The sequence below is a fragment of the Glycine max genome, chromosome 3, assembly GCF_000004515.6.
Source record: "Glycine max cultivar Williams 82 chromosome 3, Glycine_max_v4.0, whole genome shotgun sequence".
NCBI classification, from domain to species: Eukaryota; Viridiplantae; Streptophyta; class Magnoliopsida; order Fabales; family Fabaceae; genus Glycine; species Glycine max.
In genome coordinates this window covers 1311265-1331730 of record NC_016090.4, presented here as the reverse complement: position 1 = coordinate 1331730, position 20466 = coordinate 1311265, and the positions used below count along the sequence as shown (strand labels likewise).

General features: G+C 34.0%; 4 protein-coding genes across 6 annotated transcripts; all 4 read right to left on the bottom strand.

The window, feature by feature from the left end:
- Window positions 1-269: 269 nt before the first annotated feature.
- LOC106794117 (DEAD-box ATP-dependent RNA helicase 8) lies at window positions 270-6601 on the bottom strand. Of its 2 annotated transcripts, none has more exons than XM_006576284.4 (10): window positions 5924-6601; window positions 4308-4368; window positions 3473-3707; window positions 2517-2755; window positions 1987-2238; window positions 1726-1906; window positions 1302-1390; window positions 1132-1205; window positions 924-1051; window positions 270-480 (listed from the first exon to the last, which is right to left on the bottom strand). In XM_006576284.4, the coding sequence occupies exons 1-9, from the start codon at window positions 6220-6222 to the stop codon at window positions 973-975; spliced, it is 1509 nt and encodes a 502-aa protein (XP_006576347.1). In that variant the 5' UTR covers window positions 6223-6601; the 3' UTR covers window positions 270-480; window positions 924-972. The 2 variants fall into 2 exon arrangements, with proteins under 2 accessions (XP_006576347.1, XP_040870213.1); XM_041014279.1 differs by having other exon boundaries at window positions 270-475.
- A 514-nt stretch (window positions 6602-7115) lies between these two features.
- On the bottom strand, window positions 7116-7632 carry LOC106798127 (TATA-binding protein-associated factor 2N-like). The gene is made up of 2 exons (XM_014774073.1): window positions 7628-7632; window positions 7116-7524 (listed from the first exon to the last, which is right to left on the bottom strand). Exons 1-2 carry the CDS (start codon window positions 7630-7632, stop codon window positions 7116-7118), a joined length of 414 nt encoding a protein of 137 aa, XP_014629559.1.
- Window positions 7633-10580: 2948 nt separating this feature from the next.
- On the bottom strand, window positions 10581-12433 carry LOC100775975 (28S ribosomal protein S33, mitochondrial-like). Of its 2 annotated transcripts, none has more exons than NM_001361205.1 (2): window positions 11966-12433; window positions 10581-10866 (listed from the first exon to the last, which is right to left on the bottom strand). In NM_001361205.1, exons 1-2 carry the CDS (start codon window positions 12181-12183, stop codon window positions 10776-10778), a joined length of 309 nt encoding a protein of 102 aa, NP_001348134.1. In that variant the 5' UTR covers window positions 12184-12433; the 3' UTR covers window positions 10581-10775. The 2 variants fall into 2 exon arrangements, with proteins under 2 accessions (NP_001348134.1, XP_040869716.1); XM_041013782.1 differs by lacking the exon at window positions 10581-10866 and adding an exon at window positions 11638-11734 and having other exon boundaries at window positions 11966-12425.
- Window positions 12434-13315: 882 nt separating this feature from the next.
- On the bottom strand, window positions 13316-19570 carry LOC100818905 (DEAD-box ATP-dependent RNA helicase 8). The gene is made up of 10 exons (XM_003521069.5): window positions 18815-19570; window positions 17424-17484; window positions 16586-16820; window positions 15602-15840; window positions 14949-15200; window positions 14685-14865; window positions 14252-14340; window positions 14074-14147; window positions 13868-13995; window positions 13316-13535 (listed from the first exon to the last, which is right to left on the bottom strand). The coding sequence occupies exons 1-9, from the start codon at window positions 19102-19104 to the stop codon at window positions 13917-13919; spliced, it is 1500 nt and encodes a 499-aa protein (XP_003521117.1). The 5' UTR covers window positions 19105-19570; the 3' UTR covers window positions 13316-13535; window positions 13868-13916.
- Window positions 19571-20466: the final 896 nt, after the last annotated feature.

Here is a 20466-nt window from a genome sequence, read left to right as displayed (position 1 = left end):
AAATTCACATTGAAAATGCATTGGAAATCATAGTAGATATATATTTAATGACACTTGAATGAAAAGTTTCTATTTTGAATTCCTTAACCAGTGCCCAAAGTGGTTAGAATTTGCCTTAGGATAATAGCATAGGCAAGGAATATGTTTCATAAAAAGGTATGTTATCCCTAAACCATTCAATTATAAAACTACAATACTAAAAACATGTACTGACAAAATAAATCTGCAAAGGTAATCAACAGAAACCCAAACTGAACCCAGTAACTATCTGGCAGTTAAAAGCCAATATTAAACTTTTTAAAGGTCCCAATAAAGTTTCAGGGCTTTCAACCAGAATTAATCCGAAAGCACTCAATAATGGGTACAATAATACCCAGTTTTCGACAATGCATCCTCTCATGCCAGGGTCCTCTAATACACAATTTGTCACTAGCTTTGCAAATCCTCTCATGCACCTACTTGAGCCACGGTCACACTAACCTGCAAGAAATGCACACATCAGTAACGGCAACTGCAGCTATACATATAATAGTTGATAAACCATGAGCTAAAACAAATAGAGGCATATACCACTGCATAGAACAACTATATAAATTTAGCATATGCAATCCTGAACATATTTAATACATGTATAGTATCCAGGCAAAACTTCAAAATATTTTTAAAATAAAGATACACTAACATTGAATTTCCATGAAAAGACAAACTAATTTACCTATTTTAGGCAGATCAAAATGCATTTATTTCATCCTTCAAAGAAATTAATTACAATATCCAAGTCCATCGTGAGAAAGATATGGAAATCAACTTTAAGTTACACTAAAAATTATTCATATTTATCTCCACTTTTAAAGATCAAAACTCTAATCTGAATTTGGAAAATGCCCATCATAAATACGGAAAACATAAATCCTGTAACTCACAACTGCTATTAACCACAATTGTAAACACCACCCTGGTATTTACAGCCAATCACCGGCAATAAATTGCCTGATCAATTTGTGGGGGAATCTGCTTTATTTCAGTTCCAAGTTCTTGTTCAATCCTATATCTGAAAAAAGAGGATAGAATGCTTCAGAAAACATACAGCAAATATCTTCAAAAAAATCAATTCAAATGTAAATTACATACAGATTAAAGCGATCCTCATAGGTAATCAAGTTCACAGCTAAACCAAGGTGCCCAAACCTCCCTGAACGACCAACCTGTCATCAGCAGAGCATCCTTTAGAACATATATGCATAACCAGTACCATAGAAAATGAATTAGGTAGGTAGGGAGTGAGCACAAATCAAACATACCCTGTGCAAATAAGTCTCCGCATTCTTGGGAAAATCAAAATTAATAACAACATTTACTGCTTGAATGTCTATTCCTCTAGTAAAAAGATCTGCAAATGTTTCATATAAAAATATATAAAAACTGAAATTATTACAACAGTATTTATTTGTACAAGTAGAAAATCTAACCAAGAGTTTAAATATACAGATAAATTAATAATCGTGACATAAAAAGACTACACCAAATAAGTATACATTATACAATTATTGATTACTAAATTTGTTTTTTAAAATAAAAATGAAGATAATATCACAACAAAATGGACCAAAACCTAATAATTATTGCACACGACCATAACTGGTACAATAGGTATCAATCACAAGAACTAGGGGAAAAAAACTTCATTGTGCCAATTCATATGATGCTAAACTGTCAGCAGCGTACCAGTACAAACAAGATTTCGACATGCGCCATTGCGGAAGTCATGAAACACTCTGTTACGATGGTCTTGCAACATCTTTGCATGAATGTAGAAACATGAATACCCAAGTTCTGTGATTTTCTTGGCAAGGAGTTCAACCCGATTTACTGAATTGCAGAAGATGATAGACTGGTTTATTTGCAGCTGAAACAGAACCCATCATCAGCATCATCATATTCAAAGGCAGCATATAAGAAAATTAAGAAAACAAAGAAAAAGCAAACCTTAGAAAAAAGAGTATTTAGACAGTGGACTTTCTGTCTCTCTTCCACGAATGCATAAAATTGTGTAATACCTTTCAGAGTTAGCTCATCCATAAGGTTGATGACATAAGGTTTTCGAAGATACCTATCCTTGAAATCCTTTACAGTAACAGGAAATGTTGCTGAAAACATCAAGATTTGACGAGTTGTAGGAAGAAAATGAATCAGCTGCTCTATAGAAGGTTGAAACTCTGGGGACAGAAGCTTATCGGCCTGACAAACCCAAAAAGCAATAAAAAGCCTCAGATTGATAAGTAACTGTTACTACTAAAGACATAAATCTTAAAAGTGCCATAGAATGAACATACATAAATAATGGAAAAGAAAATATGTTCAGCTCTATTTAAAACATGAATGAGAAATCAATGAACAGAGGCATTTGCTTTAGAAATACAAATTCCTAATCCTAGCACATTGGACAAAAAAATTAAAGAACATAATGCCCATCAGATCTTCTTCGTCGAATATGATCCAAGGTGAAATGTGTTTACCTCATCCATAACAAGCATAGCACAATCTTTCAGAATACAAACACCTTTCTTGGCAAGATCTAATATTCTTCCTGGAGTTCCAACTAGTAAATGAACTGGTTGATATAAGCGCATTATATCATCTTTCAGGCTGGTACCACCTGTTGTAACCATAACTTGAATTTTCAAGTGCTTTCCAAGCTCTTTGCACACTTGAGAAGTCTGCAATGCCAATTCTCGGGTTGGGACCAGTATAACAACTGCATTACAGAAAAATACATTGAAAACATTCAATTCAAAGCAAGGGTAAAGCCAATCATCATGCTTATTCAAAAAGTCCACAACCATGAAATAACTGAAGATGATGCAGAAATGAATCATGAAACAACAATGCCACCAAAAATATATCAACTATTTTCAGCTATTGCAATAAAATCCAAGTATCCAAAAATTCATCTTCATCTAAAATAACTTTTCAGGAGAATCAACAAGATATCCATTAATTTAAAGGGAATATCAAAATCTTATAACTAAAACATAGAGCTTTTATTAAAACCAGATGTCCAGTAGAGAATAAAGAGAAGACAAATAAACTCTGAATTTAGCATTGTTTCATATATATATTGCTTCAATTCTGTGTAGGGTCACATATCAGGTTTGTTGTACCAAGTGAAGACTGAAACTAAAGACAATCAACATGTAAGTTGTAACAGTTTCAGTATCATTCATTTTTTATGACAAAAACCAACTTGATGTGCCCTTCAAACTTGAAAGTTCGGCTTGTTACTGCAACTCCAGCTGAACCTTACCAGTCACAAGTCCCATTTTCTTTTTTTAATAGAATACTGCTTACAATCAGTAACAGGCTACCAGATATGCTTATGGAACTGAGACATCTTTAAATACTATTCTTTCAACTAGGCTATGAGAATCATGTGAAAAGCTTAAGGCAAGAGGACTAGAGGAGGACATCAAACCTTGAATAACATTATTGTCCTGGTCAATTTTTTCCAATGCAGGAATGCAAAATGCAGCTGTTTTGCCAGTTCCGTTCTTAGCCCTAGCAAGAATGTCACTACCAGTAAGAGCAATCGGAATGCTTTCTTCTTGGATGGGAGAAGGCCTTTCAAAACCCTTCTCATATATTCCCATGAGCAGCTCACGCTTCAAAAAGTAATCCTCAAACTCATTTCCTTTAGTTGCCGTTACATCCTGAGGAACAAAAAGGCACCAGATCAAGACAAACAGGTATATATTACAAAATAAAAGTTAATAATGACAAACCCATAATCATAGTAGCTATACGACTAACAAATGGATGGTATTATTTTATGCCTTTCAAGTAGATATTAGAAAATTAAGTAATTATTTACATGTAAAATCTAATAACACCACTCAGAAAATTAAAACTAAGGGTAAAAGCCATTGATTGCACTAGTTACAAGGAACAAAATTCAGTACATCTACTAAATCTCTAGACAAAGTATAATTAGTTGAACTAGTTCATAAATTCTACAAGTATGATTGTAGTCTAAATAACTGACAGCAAATCAGTACAAGAAATTAAAAAAAAAGACATCAATCAATCAATGAAATTCCAGTTAAATTCTATGACAAGAATGTTCTTCACTAAACATTTATAATGTGTGAAAAAATGACTCCATACTTAAAGGATATGCAAAAAAAAAAGTATGGAATTAGAAATATCACAAGGTGTAATGCTCTAAGGATCTCAAAGAAAATATATGATTAACACAAAATGCACATAACAAATAACTTGAGGCATAACACGATGTTATTCCATGACCATACCTCTGTCCTATAGCGAGTATCAGCTGGTGGAATCTTTAGTCTTGCTTTCCAATCTTGGGAACTAATAAAGGAAAACCAAAAAACAAATGAGGATTCTCTTTCCTTTTGAAATAACAGAACCACTAACAAGAAAATAGCTTCATCTAGCAGTAATAGAACAAAACCATACAATGTGATTTTATAATTCCAACTTATTGTAAACTCATAATTGCACCAAAATAAGTCGTAATTAATAATCCTAATAGTTTATAAACTTCATATTATAAACAGATAAACAATAAAACATGTTTCAATCATTGTTATCATAATTGTATAAATTGCTATACAATTCATGTGATTCAATTCAATTCTGAGACACAGCAATTCAGAACGCATTTATAATTTTGGTACTAAATTGCACCTAGAATCATCTGTACTGATATGAATTGCAGGAATCTCTATATTGTATAATGGAGCAATAGGATCTTGCATAAAACCAGGTCTGGTCAGGTCATGCAAAATCCGATAACCATGGTTTCAATAATCACAATTTAAGATACATTTATTAGTTATATTGCTGAAAGTGTAATGAAAAGCCTTAAATACAAATTACAAATATCTAACGAGAATAATAAGTTAATAAAAGGAAAAGAGGATAGTTATGCCAACTGCCAAGAGGCAAGAGCAACAAGACTGATGCAAATTCCCAAATAAAAATAGATCATTGATGTCATTTCTTTTTATGATCAATAATAGTTCACTCAGATAAAAAATTTCAGAGGGCAATCCAACCAGACAAGGAGCCATGCAAAACAAGGTAAAAGTGCCGTGCATTTCAGTTCTGAAAAGAACACAAGCAGCAGCACATAGAAAGAAGGCCAGCAACACCACAACAGGACCTCACAATCAGGCTAGACAGACAATGGGATCTCTTTGATCTAGAGATGCCAAAAGAAGACAGGTTCCAGCAATACCAGTGTTATCAATGGCATATCACGCAAAATGACAAACCAATAACCCACTATATCATATAACAGATAGTGTTGCAGGCAAATAGCAGAAGTCGTATTCACATATCGTTTGAAATTCATGATATATCAATTATTATACATGTATTGAAATTTAAGTTGCATGAAAATAAAAATTGGAATAATATTAACTCAAAAAGTTAAATTACAGAGACTTGCTGGAGATGACATAAGGTTGCAGGATGCAAGCTGCAACCACAACACCCATGGCCGAAACAGTCCTGATCCCCAGGAATTCCACAATGCAAGAGTACTATAGCAGCGCCACAGCAGTTATTTAACTGCATTCACCATTGGATGCTGCAGTAGTCTCACAAAATAGCTACATCACAAGAGTGGAAAGCCTCCACTCAACAGCAGTACAATCGCAGCCATTGACCAATGCAATTATGCCCCCAAGTAACCAAACCATTAAAATTTTCAAACACTGATTTCACCATTTCATCATTGCCTACACAATCAGAAACCTCTAAACAACAAACACCACAAACAGCCACACAGAATCAACCAAACACACCAATAACACCACCTCAACGCTAACCCTAACCCTAATATAAAGAAACCACACATCGAACAGAAGCCATATATAAAGAAAACCAAGACACGCACCTCGAATCCATGGGTTCGGACTGCACGGTCTTCTCGACCTCGTCGACGGCATTGGCATCCCTTCTCAGCCACTGCTGCTGCTGCTGCGGCGGCGGCGGCTGCAACAAATGCCTCTGCACATACTGCGGCTGTTGTTGCTGGTGGTGGTACGGCGGCCGAGCCTGGAACGCGTGATGATTCTGGTTCAGGTTCGGGTTCTGGTTCAGGCTCGGGTTCTGGCCCAGGTTGGGATTGAAACCTCCGCGACCAATCCCCATCCCGGGAGGGTACCTCGCTCTATTGTTGTTGTTGTGATTCATCTCACCGATTCAAAACCCTAAAAACTTCACAAAAAATTCTAACCTAAACTACCGAAAGAATTTACAAATCGACACAAAAACTACGCCTCTGGGGGGGAATCAGGTATCATACAGAAAGAAAGGGTTAGGGTTTGGTTTTGTTCAGGGAAATGAAAATTGGAGCGGAAATGTTCGGAGATTTGAACAGATCTAGAGAGAGAGAGTGATCGATGAAAGAAAGAAAGGATTTTCAGAGGTTCTTCAAGTTCAACCCACGGAGAGAAAAGAAGAGGGTTGGATTTTTATGTGTTGGTTTGGAAGGGTAAAGATTGAAAGGAAGAAAGAAAACAAGTGAACAACACAGAATGAGAGAATGCACAAAGGAAACAAAAAAAGTAAATAGTTATTTTCATTGTTTGGATAGGATAATTTAATTAGATAATATATTTTTTTTATAAAGAATTAATTTTTTTTATTAGAAGTAACTGTTTAAATATTTTAGTAAAAAATAAATTAAAAATTTTAAAAGGAATTTTAATTAGTTGAAAGAATAGAATGTCAAATTCTATCTTCAAGAGAGTGAATTTCTAATTCTCGGAAGTAAGTTTCTTAGATTCCGACGGCTACCGCCGCCATGGATTGCATCTTTGTAGTCAAGAACCAACGCAGCAAGATTTGCATTCTCGCCATCGACAGCGACGACATGCGCGGGATTCTCGTCGGAAAAGTCCTCGCCTACCTGGAAGCCGCATTGAGGAAGAAATCCAGCGACCAAAACACCACCATCGCAAACTACTTCAACGTGGCCGTCGGCGCCGGAGTCGGCGACATCTTCACGGTGATACTCTTCTCCATCAAAGTCCTCACAAACCTGTAAGAAAATAACAACAACGATTTCCTTTTGCCGTTGTGTTCTAACCTCGACGATCTCCACCAGCACCGGCACGCCTCCTTCCTCCACCAGCACCACCCTCGCCTCCGATACCGCCACCAGCACACTCACCACGTACGCCGACTTGTCCACCATGTTCGACTCGAAGTCCGCCATCAGCTCCCCCAGTACCTTCATGATCCCCGCCTTCACCGCCCTGATCTTGTTCTCCTTCACCATGCACAGCAAGTACAGCGTTGTCGATGCGTCCTTCTTCGCGCGGAACCCCCCACTCTCCAGGAGGCTCACCAGCAGTGGAATCGCACTGGACCGCCCGATCGGCGCCTTGCTCTCCTCCACCTGTGAGAGTCTTAGCAGCGCGCACGCCTCGTTCTCCTTCGTCGTCAGGGTTCCCACGCGCAGGTGCGATGCTCTTCTTCACGAGGCTTCGACTTTTAATAAAGAAATCCAAACAGAGAATTTTAAAAATAAAGGAATTTAAATTGGAGCATTTGAAATTCTCCGAATTTAAAATTCTTTAAAATTTTAAATTGCCTCATCCTCTTAGGGTGTGTTTGGATGAGCCAATTTAAAATGCTCCAATTCTTTCTGAGAATTTCAAATGCTCCAATTTAAATTTCTTTATTTTTAAAATTCTGTGTTTGAATTCCTTTATTAAAAATGGAAGTTATCCATTTCCGACATCGTCGCCGCCGCCAATGGCTTCTCCTCCTAGATACACCTATAGCATCCTTTGTAAGATTATATCTCAAACCAAAGGGACAATTTTGTAGACAGAAAAAGAAACTTGTGAATGAGTTTCATGCTTAGCTATGAATTAATCAGACTTTTTTATGAAAATAATTATTAATCAAATTTTATTTATTGTTTAATCGAATTTTGAATTAGTCCATCTCTTTTTCCGGATAAATAAGAGGTTTAAGACAAAAAAAAAAATTATCCAAGTAACAGCTTCAAAAGATGGAATATTATTGATAACAGAAGCAAGAGGATTCGAAAAAAAAACACCCTTGGAAATAAGCTTTGAAGCCACTTAAGAATTTATCTCAACAACAATGTTACTAAGATTCAAACTTCAAGCGAGTTCATCCCATACAAGATCAAATAAGGTCCCGGAAAATCAAATTGTTTCAACTTTTCCAGAGAAACCAACAAGTAATAGCAAACATAATAATACCTTTAGGTCCATCAATGTTCGCTTTCAACCAGCATGAACTGTCATCGCCAATACAATAATGCAACACATCAATATATTGAGTTGACTTTGAATTCTTCTCGCATTTAAGAGCAATCTCTCAGTAACTGAAGAATAGACTCTTGAAAAAGACCACACCAGCAACAAAAACCATCAGAGGAAATATGTCTGTTAAGTAAAAAGAGCTTAATTTGTTGGAAAGCTTTTGTGATCTAGCACCCAAAGGAAGTGTTTAATATTTTCTGGCAATGGAAGTGTCCAAATCTAGGAAATGCTTGCTCTCGAGTTAATCAACAAAAAGCAAGAGTACTACTCATTACAGGGACGCAATTTTATTAAACTATAAGACACTGTTGTGACATACACATGACTAACATGTACATTTTATTGGAATTTAATTCTCTTCATTCTAACCTTAAGAGAAGGACTTCTAGATTCAAAGAAAATAAAATGGTAAGAATAAGAAATAATTCTAAAAAAATTACTTTTGGTGTAAGCAAATTTCTCTTCTCTCTCATATAATTGATGCAATTAATGATGACATACACATTATCATAACAATCAAGGGAACATCTCTACCATGCCCCTGGTGAACCAACCCATCAAAATCCTTTGAGGCAACCCAATAATCATAACTAAGATGTGTCATACAGTCTCAGACCTACTTAACAACCCCATGCATTATGAGCCTTATCTAACGACATATTTAAGAAGTAATGTTCTCTCAAAAGTGTCAAAGTATATTGCATGTAACATCACCTTTAGGAGACATTAGTGTCAACCTTATTTGTTTCAGAGCCAAGCATGCAAGCATCTAAGAGATCATTATATATCTTTCACATCAAGATAAGGTACCTAGGAATAACCGTCCATACAAGTTGGTAGTCACTGTTGCCTTTTAGCCAACAACCCTCACATGTAAATATCAAAGTTCTTCTCACAGTCGGATATTCTCTTTTGCATCTTAATATACTGTTACTCCACTAGAATTTCTACTAAGTTAAGCATATGAGTGTCTCTACAAGCATCATCGCCTTGGACTATCATACTCAATCGTTGTCAAACAATTCACTGAAAGTCACCAACATCCACGTGTGAACTTTTTTTATTTTATTTTATTTTTATATCATAGTTGTACTGAAATTCAAACTTATAATCTCATGCATATTATCTCAAACCTCTCAACACTAAACGGACTCTAGTGGTTCTATGAACTTGTTGTTTGAGTCATTTCAAATCAATAGTTTTCTTGCTTCCAATTTCCAATTAGAGGTATGGATATTCTACAATTGTTATTTTTAGAGACTATAGTTTTAATTAGAATAAATCTTAGTTTTGATTCGTTATGTTTTAGTATTTTTTATTTTGGTATATTAAATTGTAAACGTTTCATTTTCATTCTTTTTATTTTTTAAAATTTTAATTTGATACATTGTATTTTAAATTTTTATTTTAGTCTTTTATTTTCTTGAAAGTTTCATTTTAATTATTTTTTTTTCATTTTTCATTTAAAACGTTAGTCATCCATTCATGTTTTAAATTTTGAAATAGTTAATTATGTTAGTTATTATTATTTTAAATTAATTATTTTACTTATATTTAGTGCTCCTTCAAAATTTAAAATATTGACAAAGCACTAAAAATTTTAAGAGAAAATAAAAAAAATAATCCAAATAAAACTTTAAAAAAATAAAGTTTAAAATGAAACTTTTAACACTTAATGTACTAAAATGAAACTTTCAAAAATATAAAAGATCAAAATAAAACTCTTAAAACTTAATGTATCAAAGTAAAAAAAATATTAAAATATAATGAATCAATAATGATATTTAGTCTTTTAATTATAAAGAGTGATGATTTTTACCTTTTTAAGAGACAAAACATTTCTTCAATCCTTCGTTTTTATTTTATTAGATGCTCAAAAATTGTTGGTACACCGATGCACACGAGATGTTATTGCTTAAGACAGTGAGATAAGCACACGGTTACACCAGATATTGTCCCATTAAATTATAAGCATTATTCTATTTATATTATCCGTCCGTATACATCACACACACCCTAATTAATAACGACAAAATGAATGAAACATGTCTGCCCAATAAAAATGAGATAGGCACCGGCTTATTGAAAGTGACAGAGTTCAGTTCATCTAAAACTCCAACTATAATAACAGTAACAAAATAAGAAAATGGGTACTTTATGATTCATAACCTTGTGGTTGCATTCCAAATTTCCAAGATAGACTGAACCAATATCAGAAAATTTAATTGCACAAAGAGGACAGAGATCTCAACCAAATTAGGCTAGTGGTTTCAAACTCTAAAATGCATGAGTTTACATTCTGATAACAAAAGTAAAACTCAAAGTGTTATCACATAAATAAACAAGTACTTGTCTTAAACTCAAAAGAGTACCCACAAAATAATTCCAGAGAGAGAGAGAGAGAGAGCTGAGAGAGAGGAGAGAGAGAGATGAAAGTATAATTTATTTGTTGCGTTTGGCAGCACGCCTTCCTTGGCCCTTCTTGGGTGGTCCTTTTCCTCGCCGCTTCAACATTTCAAGCTTTGATAAGCGTCTAGAAAAAACAAGATAGCAAATGTTGAATTGAATGAGTGGAAGTCGATGTAAGATAACTGGTAAAAGCTACCAAAGATTCTGACTGTAACATAAGAACATCCTTCTACTGACATAAATTAGCATTACTAGAATGCACTTGATGCAAGCAAGACAACATAGTCAAATTCACAGTGGAAATCAAAAACAGACCTCACCTAATTTAAATATCCGAGTTTTCACATTGGGAAAGAAGTAGTGCACTACTAAAGTTTAACAGAAACATTCATCAGCCACCATCTCCGGTATAAGATTATTTCCAACTTGTAAAGGAAGGTTAGCTAAACAGAATGTAATTTGCATCAAACATGTTCTTTCTACCCTTGTATTTTGAAAGCTGTAAACTAAGTTCAAAGACATACAATGGACAGGAGTAACATAAACATATCTAAAAAATGGGATAAAAATTCAAAAGGTAAAATTTTACCTTCAGATTGAAAATAATCCCACCAAGACAACAATAGACTAGTAATATCCATTTATTCACAGAAGAAAAATACTACCAACGTACACTGTAACTCACTCCCATTGTTAATTAAATAAGGAATGAAAGCTACTAAATTTTGTGATTCTTGATAAAATTTAGCAATGTGTTGCTAGCTTTTCCCATTCAGCAAATTATAATGTGTCAACATATTGAGCAGTTCATACCAAATGCAAAACAATCAACATTGGTATTGCCATCCACACCATACCACTGCATTCAATCCCTAAACTGATCGTTCTCACTTACCACGGCTTAAAAGAAATGATTGAAACGGGGTTTCAGGTTAACACACAATTTCTCCATTAAAATGAAGCACTGAGTGATCAAACCCCAAACCAGACCCCTGCAGAAAAAAGGGAACTTTACGATCCCATTCCATCCATTAACCAAAATAACAAAACCCCATAAACTCGCACGCGCTAAAAAACACAGGAAACTCCAGAAAGAAACCAAAACAAAAGAGTACCGTCACAGAGGCATAAACACAAACAGGTAGTGGGCATTCCCGTGTGGGCGCGTGCAAACAAATTACGATGGATAAAAAATGAAAATGTGGGTGAGAGAGAGAGAGTACTCTTGTTCTTGACGGGCCATGACAAGAGGGTCGTCTTTCTTGATGTCGTGAGGGTACCACTGAGCGACTTTTTCACCGAAGAGCTTCATGCGGAGAAGCTTGTGTGGAGTTTTCATGCCAGTGGGGTTCAATTGGTGGCCGAAGATCCTGGCTCGTGCTTCCACCACTCCTTGATTCATTGCTACACTCAACATGTTCTTCAAACTACCACTAGCCATCTTCTTTGAGTTTGTTTTCTGTGTATGTGTTCGTAGAGATGGAGGCCACGGGGTTAATGAATTCGTTTTATGGGTAATCACAATTTGACCCCTCTAAATGCATATTTTTCGACTAATCACTAATGCCCCTGGAATTTTTTAACCATATGTAATCTTAGAAGAAATGATTCATTCACAATTTAGTCCCTAAAATAAAAAAAATTAAAAAAAAAATCTCCAAAATTGTAATGTTATTCATTTTACTCCTTCCATAAGTAAGGTCTATTTCACTTGAGAGAAATACTAATGTAAAACATTGACTGATTACGTCTCATAAGTGTGTTACTTGTCATGAGTTCCGTAACATATCAGGTGGTGTTATTTTAGTTTTTGAAATTATAACCCAAAATCAATTTAGTCATTGAAATGTGATTTTTATTTTATAGTAATCAAATTTAATTTTAGCTATAAAATATAAAATTTTATTTAATAACAATAATATATCTTTCCTTAAGTATGTACTTATACTTTCATTATACGATTTTTAGGATAAAAGAAAATAAAAATGAGAGAAATAAAAAAGTATTCTTATTATTTAGATAGAAAAAAAAAGAGAAATTAAAAAATCCCAAATTTAATATATTAAAAAAGAGGTTGATTTTATAATTTTACTTGCATATTTTGGTTATCTACCGTTATATTTAGAAGATATCAGGAGTAGTTCAATGTTTATATAATTTAAGAGAAATTTGGATAAAACCTATTTAAATTAACAAAATCAATTTATTAAATTATATTTTTTTATACCTAAGAATCAAAATGAAGTATATGAAAATTGTCTACTTAATCAATTGGAGTAAATTCCATTGATAGTAAGTGTGCTTAATTTCCCGTTAAATTTTTTAGAAACATGTTGAAACAGAAGTTAAAATGATTTTAGTTAAAATTTTGCATCTTTAATTCAACATTAAAAAATTAATTCTAGATTCAAAATTAATTTTGAATTCAAATAACTTTAGGTCACTTTGGCATTGACAGTTGATCAAGAATTTTATCCTGAGTTGTAGTACTAATTTTATTTTAAAATAAAAACATCTCCATCACTTCAAAATTAATTTTAACCAAATCAATTTTATTAACACTCATCCAAACATACTATAAATTATTTTAATTTATTTAAAATGATCGACCGTTCTGCAAATGTAATCAACAGAAACCCAAACTGGAATTAATCCGAAAGCACTCAATTAATGGGTCCAATAATACCCAGTTCTCGACAGTGCATCCTCCCATACCAGGGTCCACTAATACAGAATTTGTCACTTGCTTTGCAAATCCTCTCTTGCACCTACTTTAGCCACGGTCACACTAACCTGCAAGAAATGCATACATGTCAGCAACAGCAACTGCAGCTATACATATAATAGTTGATAAACCATAGTAGGCATATACCACTGCATGGAACTACTAGCATATACAATCTTGAACATATTTATTACAAGTATCCAGGCAAAACTTCATCAAAACATTTTAAAAATGAAGATACACCAAAATTGAAGTTCCGTGAAAAGACAACTAATTTACATATTTTAGGCCGATCGCAACGCATTTATTTCATCCTTAAAAGAAATTAATGACAATATCCAAGTCCTAAGAGAGAAAGATATTGAAACCAACTTGCATTTACATAAATCCTGTCACTCACCACTGCTATTAGCCACAATGGTAAACACAACCATGGTATTTACAGCCAATCACCGGCAATAAATTGCCTGATCAATTTGTGGGGGAATCTGCTTTATTTCAGTTCCAAGTTCTTGTTCAATCCTATATCTGAACAAAAGATGGAATGCTTCAGAAAACATACAGCATATGTCTTCAAAAAAATCAATTCAAATGTAAATTACATACAAATTAAAGCGATCCTCATAGGTAATCAAGTTCACTGCTAAACCCAGGTGCCCAAACCTCCCTGAACGACCAACCTGTCATCAGCAGAGCATCCTTTAGAACATCTATACGTAACTAGTATCATAGAAAATGAATTAGGTAGGTAGGTAGGTAGGGAATGAGCACAAATCAAACATACCCTGTGCAAATAAGTCTCTGCGTTCTTGGGAAAATCAAAATTAATAACAACGTTAACTGCTTGAATATCTATTCCTCTAGTAAAAAGATCTGCAAATGTTTCACGTAAAAATATGTGAAAAACTTAAATTATTACAACAGAATTTGTAAAAGTATAAAATCTAACCAAGAGTTTAATTATACAGATAAATATCATGACATAAAGACACTACACCAAACAAATATAGATTATACAATTATTGGTTACTAAACTTCTTTTTTAAAATAAAAATGAAGATAACATCACAACAAAGAAAATGGACCAAAACCTAAGAAATATTGCACACAACCATAACGGGTAGGATAGGTACCATTCACAAGCAACAGAAAAAAAAAAAAAAAAAAAAAAACTTAATTGTTCCTGTTCATGTGATGCTAAAGTGTCAGCAACGCACCAGTACAAACAAGATTTCGACATGCACCATTGCGGAAGTCATGAAACACTCTGTTACGATGGTCCTGCAACATCTTTGCATGAATGTAGAAACATGAATAACCAAGTTCCGTGATTTTCTTGGCAAGAAGTTCAACCCGATTCACTGAATTGCAGAAGATGATAGACTGGTTTATTTGCAGCTGAAATAGAACACATCATCAGCATCAGCATCATATTCACAGACAGCATATAAGAAAATTAAGAGAACAAAGAAAAAGTAAACCTTAGAAAATAGAGTATTTAGGCAGTGGACTTTCTGTCTCTCTTCCACGAATGCATAAAATTGAGTAATACCCTTCAGAGTTAGCTCATCCATAAGGTTGATGACATAAGGTTTTCGAAGATACCTATCTTTGAAATCCTTTACAGTAACAGGAAATGTTGCTGAAAACATCAAGATTTGACGGGTTGTAGGAAGACAATGAATCAGCTGCTCTATAGAAGGTTGAAACTCTGGGGACAGAAGCTTATCGGCCTGACAACCACAAAAAACAATGTAAAGTCTCAGATTGATAAGTAACTGTTACAGCTAAAGACAAATCTTAAAAGTGCCATAGAATGAACATGCACAAATAATGGAAACGAAAATATATTCTGCTCAATATTTAAAACATGAATGAGAAACCAATGAACAGAGGCATTTGCTTCCACTACCAATTTGACAACATTTAGAGATACAAATTCCTAATCCTAGCACATTGGACAAAAAATTAAAGAAACATAAACGTGCATCAGATCATATTCGTCGAATAAGATCCAATTGTGATTCTTACCTTGACTTCCTAAACCTTTTTAAATATGAAAATGTTTTACAAACTGTTCATGCTTCTCAACCAAATTATATAAATGAGTGACTTCCAGGTGAAATGTGTTTACCTCATCCATAACAAGCATAGCACAATCTTTCAGAATACAAACACCTTTCTTGGCAAGATCTAATATTCTTCCTGGAGTTCCAACTAGTAAATGAACTGGTTGATATAAGCGCATTATATCATCTTTCAGGCTGGTACCACCTGTTGTAACCATAACTTGAATCTTCAAGTGCTTTGCAAGCTCTTTGCACACTTGAGAAGTTTGCAATGCCAATTCTCGGGTTGGGACCAGTATAACAACTGCATGACAGAATAGAAAACAAGGGAAGAGCAAATCATCATGCTTATCCAAAAAGTCAACAACCATGAAATAACTGAAGATAATGCAGAATTGAATCATGAACCAACAATGCCATCAAAAATATATCAAAGCTATTTTCAACTATTGCAATAAAATCAAAGTATCCACACATCCATCATCATCTAAAACAACTTTTCAGGACAATCAACAAGATATCCATTAATTTAAAGGGAAATTCAAAATTCTGTAACTAAAACATAGAGCTTTTATTAAAACCAGATGTCCAGTAGAGAATAAAGAGAAGACAAATAAACTCTAAATTTAACATTGTTTCGTATATATATATATATATATATATATATATATATATATTACTCCAATTCTGTGTAGGGTCACATATCAGGTTTGTTGTGCCAAGTGAAGACTGAAACTAAATACAATCAACATGTAAGTTGTAACAGTTTCAGTATCATTCATTTTCCATGACAAAAACCTAAGAACATACAAAAACCAACTTAACGTGCCCTTCAAACTTGAAAGCCTGGCTTGTTACTGCAACTCCAGCTAAACCTTACCAGTCACAAATCCCAATTTTCTTTTTTTAATAGAACACTGCTTACAATCAGTAAAAGGCTACCAGATATGCTTATGGAACTGAGAAATCTTTACATGCAGTCCTTTCAACTAGGCTATGAGAATCATGTGAAAAGCTTAAGCCAAGAGGACTAGAGGAGGACATCAAACCTTGAATAACATTATTATCCTGGTCAATTTTTTCCAATGCAGGAATGCAAAATGCAGCTGTTTTGCCAGTTCCGTTCTTAGCCCTAGCAAGAATGTCACTACCAGTAAGAGCAATCGGAATGCTTTCTTCTTGGATGGGAGAAGGCCTTTCAAAACCCTTCTCATATATTCCCATGAGCAGCTCACGCTTCAAAAAGTAATCCTCAAACTCATTTCCTTTAGTTGCCGTTACATCCTGAGGAACAAAAAGGCACCAGATCAAGACAAACAGGTATATATTATAAAATAAAAGTTAATAATGACAAACCCATAATCATAGTAGCTATACGACTAATAAATGGATGGTATCATTTTATGCCTTTCAAGTAGATATTAGAAAATTAAGTAATTATTTACATGTAAAATCTAATAACATCACTCAGAAAATTAAAATTTAGGGTAAAAGCCATTGATTGCACTAGTTACAAGGAACAAAATTCAGTACATCTACTAAATTTCTAGACAAAGTATAAATAGTTGAACTAGTTTGTAAATTCTACAGGTATGATTGTAGTCCAAATAACTGACCGTAACTCAGTACAAGGCACTAAAAAAAAGACATCAATCAATCAATGAAATTCCAGTTAAATTCTATGACAAGAATGATCTTCACCAACATTTATAATGTATGAAAAAATGACTCCATACTTTAAGGATATGCAAAAACAAAACGTATGGAATTAGAAATATCACAAATAAGGTGTAATGCTCTGAGGATCTCAAAGAAAATATATGATTAACACAAAATGCACATAACAAATAACTTGAGGCATAACATGATGTTATTCCATGACCATACCTCTGTTTTATAGCGAGTATCAGCTGGTGGAATCTTTAGTCTTGCCTTCCAATCTTGAGAACTAATAAAGGAAAACCAAAAAACAAATAAGGATTCTCTTTCCTTTTGAAATAACAGAACCACTAACAATAATAGCTTCATCTAGCAGTAAAAGAACAAAACCATACATTGTAATTTGTACAATTCCAACTTATTGTAAACTCATAATTTCACCAAAATAACTCATAATTAATAATCCTAATAGTTTATAAACAGACAAACAATAAAACATGTTTCAATCATTGTTATCAAAATTGTATAAATTGCTATACAATTTGATTCGATTCAATTCTGAGACACAGCAATTCAGAACACATTTAGAATTGTTTTTGGTACTAAATTGTACCTATGATCATCTGTACTGATATGAATTGCAGGAATCTCTATATTGTATAATGGAGCAACTAGATCTTGCATAAAACCAGGTCAGGTCATGCAAAATCTGACACCATGGTTTCAATAATCACAATCTAAGATACATTTATTAGTTATATTGCTTAAAGTGTAATGAAAAGCCTTAAATACAAATAACAAATATCAAACAAGCATAAATGAATAAAAGGAAAAGAGGATAGTTATGTCAACAGCCAAGGGCAACAAGACTGTTGTAAATTCCCAAATAGAAAGAGAACATTGATGTCATTTCTATTTATGATGAATTGTCCACTCAGATAAAAAAAAATGTAGACGGCAATCCAACCCGACAAGGAGTCATACAAAACAAGACCTCACAATCTGGCTGGACATACAACGGGATCTCTATGATCAAGGGACGTCAAAAGAAGACAGGTTCCTGCAATAACAGATCAATGGCAGATCCCGGAAATCCAATAACCCATTATATCATATAATGGATAGCATTGCATTCGCATAGCATTTGAAATTTGAGTTGTGCACAAATAAAAATTGGCACAATATTAACTCAAAAGTCCAATTGGCCAGAGACCCAAAAGAATTCGCATTGACAGAGCATTCGTGATCCCCACGAATTCAACAATGCAATAGCACTATAGCAGCACTACCGCACCTACTTAAGAACACTAGGCAATACACTATAACCGCATCCACCATTCAAGCCTCCACTCAACAGTGCAATCACAGCCATTGTTGGTCAATGCAGTTATGTCCAAGCAACCAAAGCAATCAAATTTCAAACAAAGCTTTCACCATTTCATCATTACCTACACTATCAAAAACCTCTAAACAACAAGAATCACCAAGCCAACCAGCCAAGCAAGCACATTGCAGAAACACAACAAAAAGCCATACAACAGCAACCAATAACACCACCTCAACACTAACCCTAATTACAAACCACACATCGTATATAACGAAAACCACAACACACGCACCTCGAATCCACGGCTTCAGACTGCACGGTCTTCTCGACCTCGTCGACGGCGGCGCTGCCGTCCCTTCTCAGCCATTGCTGCTGCTGTTGCTGCAGCAAATGCCTCTGCACGTACTGCACCCGTTGTTGCTGGTGATGGTACGGTGGCCGAGCCTGGAACGCGTGATGATTCTGGTTCAGGCTCGGGTTCTGGTTCAAGTTCGGGTTCTGGCTCGGGTTCGGATTGAAACCACCGCGCCCAAGCCCCATCCCGGGAGGGTACCTCGCTCTATTGTTGTTGTTGTGATTCATCTCACCGATTCAAAACCCTAAAAACTTAACAAAAAAAAATTCTAACCTAAACTACCGAAAGAATTTACAAATCGGCACGAAAACTACACGCCTGAGGGAAAAAATCAGGTATCATACAGAGAGAAAGGGTTAGGGTTTGCTCTTGTTCGGGGAAATTGAAATTGGAGCGGAAATGATTCGGGATTTGAACAGATCTAGAGAGAGAGAAAGAGGGTTTTGTGAGGTTCAATTGAACCCGCGGAGAGAGAAGAAGAAGAAGAGAGTGTTGGATTTTTATGTGTTGGTTCGGAAGGATTAAGGTTGAAACTTGAAATGAAGAGAACAAGTGAACAACACCAGAAACAGAGAATGCAGAAACTAGTTCCCTCTTCTTTTTTTTCTAGGGTACGATACGAATTTTTTTTATTTTCGAATTATTATACTTTGGCCCCTGTTCTTCTTTATTGTCTAGAGTTCCCCAGTTTTCCTATCAACGTTACCATTTCCCTTTCGTGCTTTTTAGTCAGGACTAGAATTTTAGTCAATGCAATCCACAAAATAAATATTTACTTTATATAGCTAAAATTTATCACAAATAAATATCCTTTAATAGTATTTTAGTTAATTTATGATTGGATGGAATTTTAGTGAATGCAATCCACAAAATAATTTACTTTACATTGTTGAAACTTATCATAAATAACTATTTTTAAATAGTATTTCAGTTAATGTGATCTTAAAAATAAATGTTTATTTAACCTATGTGTCTCGGAAAAAATGGCCTCAAGTTGGTTTTCAGGTATTATTGATGTGGATACACATGACTGGCAACATATATACTTCATTCATCCTTAAATATAAGATTTTTTTTAATTATTTCATTTTTTTAAAAAAGTTAATTAATATAATTATTATTATTAAATTTATTAATAATTTATCTTATTTTATCAAATTTATTCTTAAATTTACTGAGACTTATAATTTTTTTCACTTAATTACTTTCATATCTAATTAATTAATGTGTGTTAGTCTTCATATCACATTTTATAATAAAAATAATATATTTCTTTTAAATATATAATATTTATTATAAAATAATAAAAAATATTTGAATAAAAAATAATTAATACGAAAGACGAAAAGATAACTTAAAAAAAATATCCTATAAAAAGATAAATAAAACTGAAAAAAATCTTATATTTAAAAACAGAAAAATGATTAACCCTTGTCCTCCTAAGTTAGGTTCATCTTTGTTAACTGATGCAATGGGGGATCTTATTCCCTAGCGGTAGTTAGTTTCTTTTTTTCTCGCATCTGTTGTTTCTGTATTCCCATTAATAAAAATTAAAATAACTTTGCCTAGTGCTAGATACATGCCACATA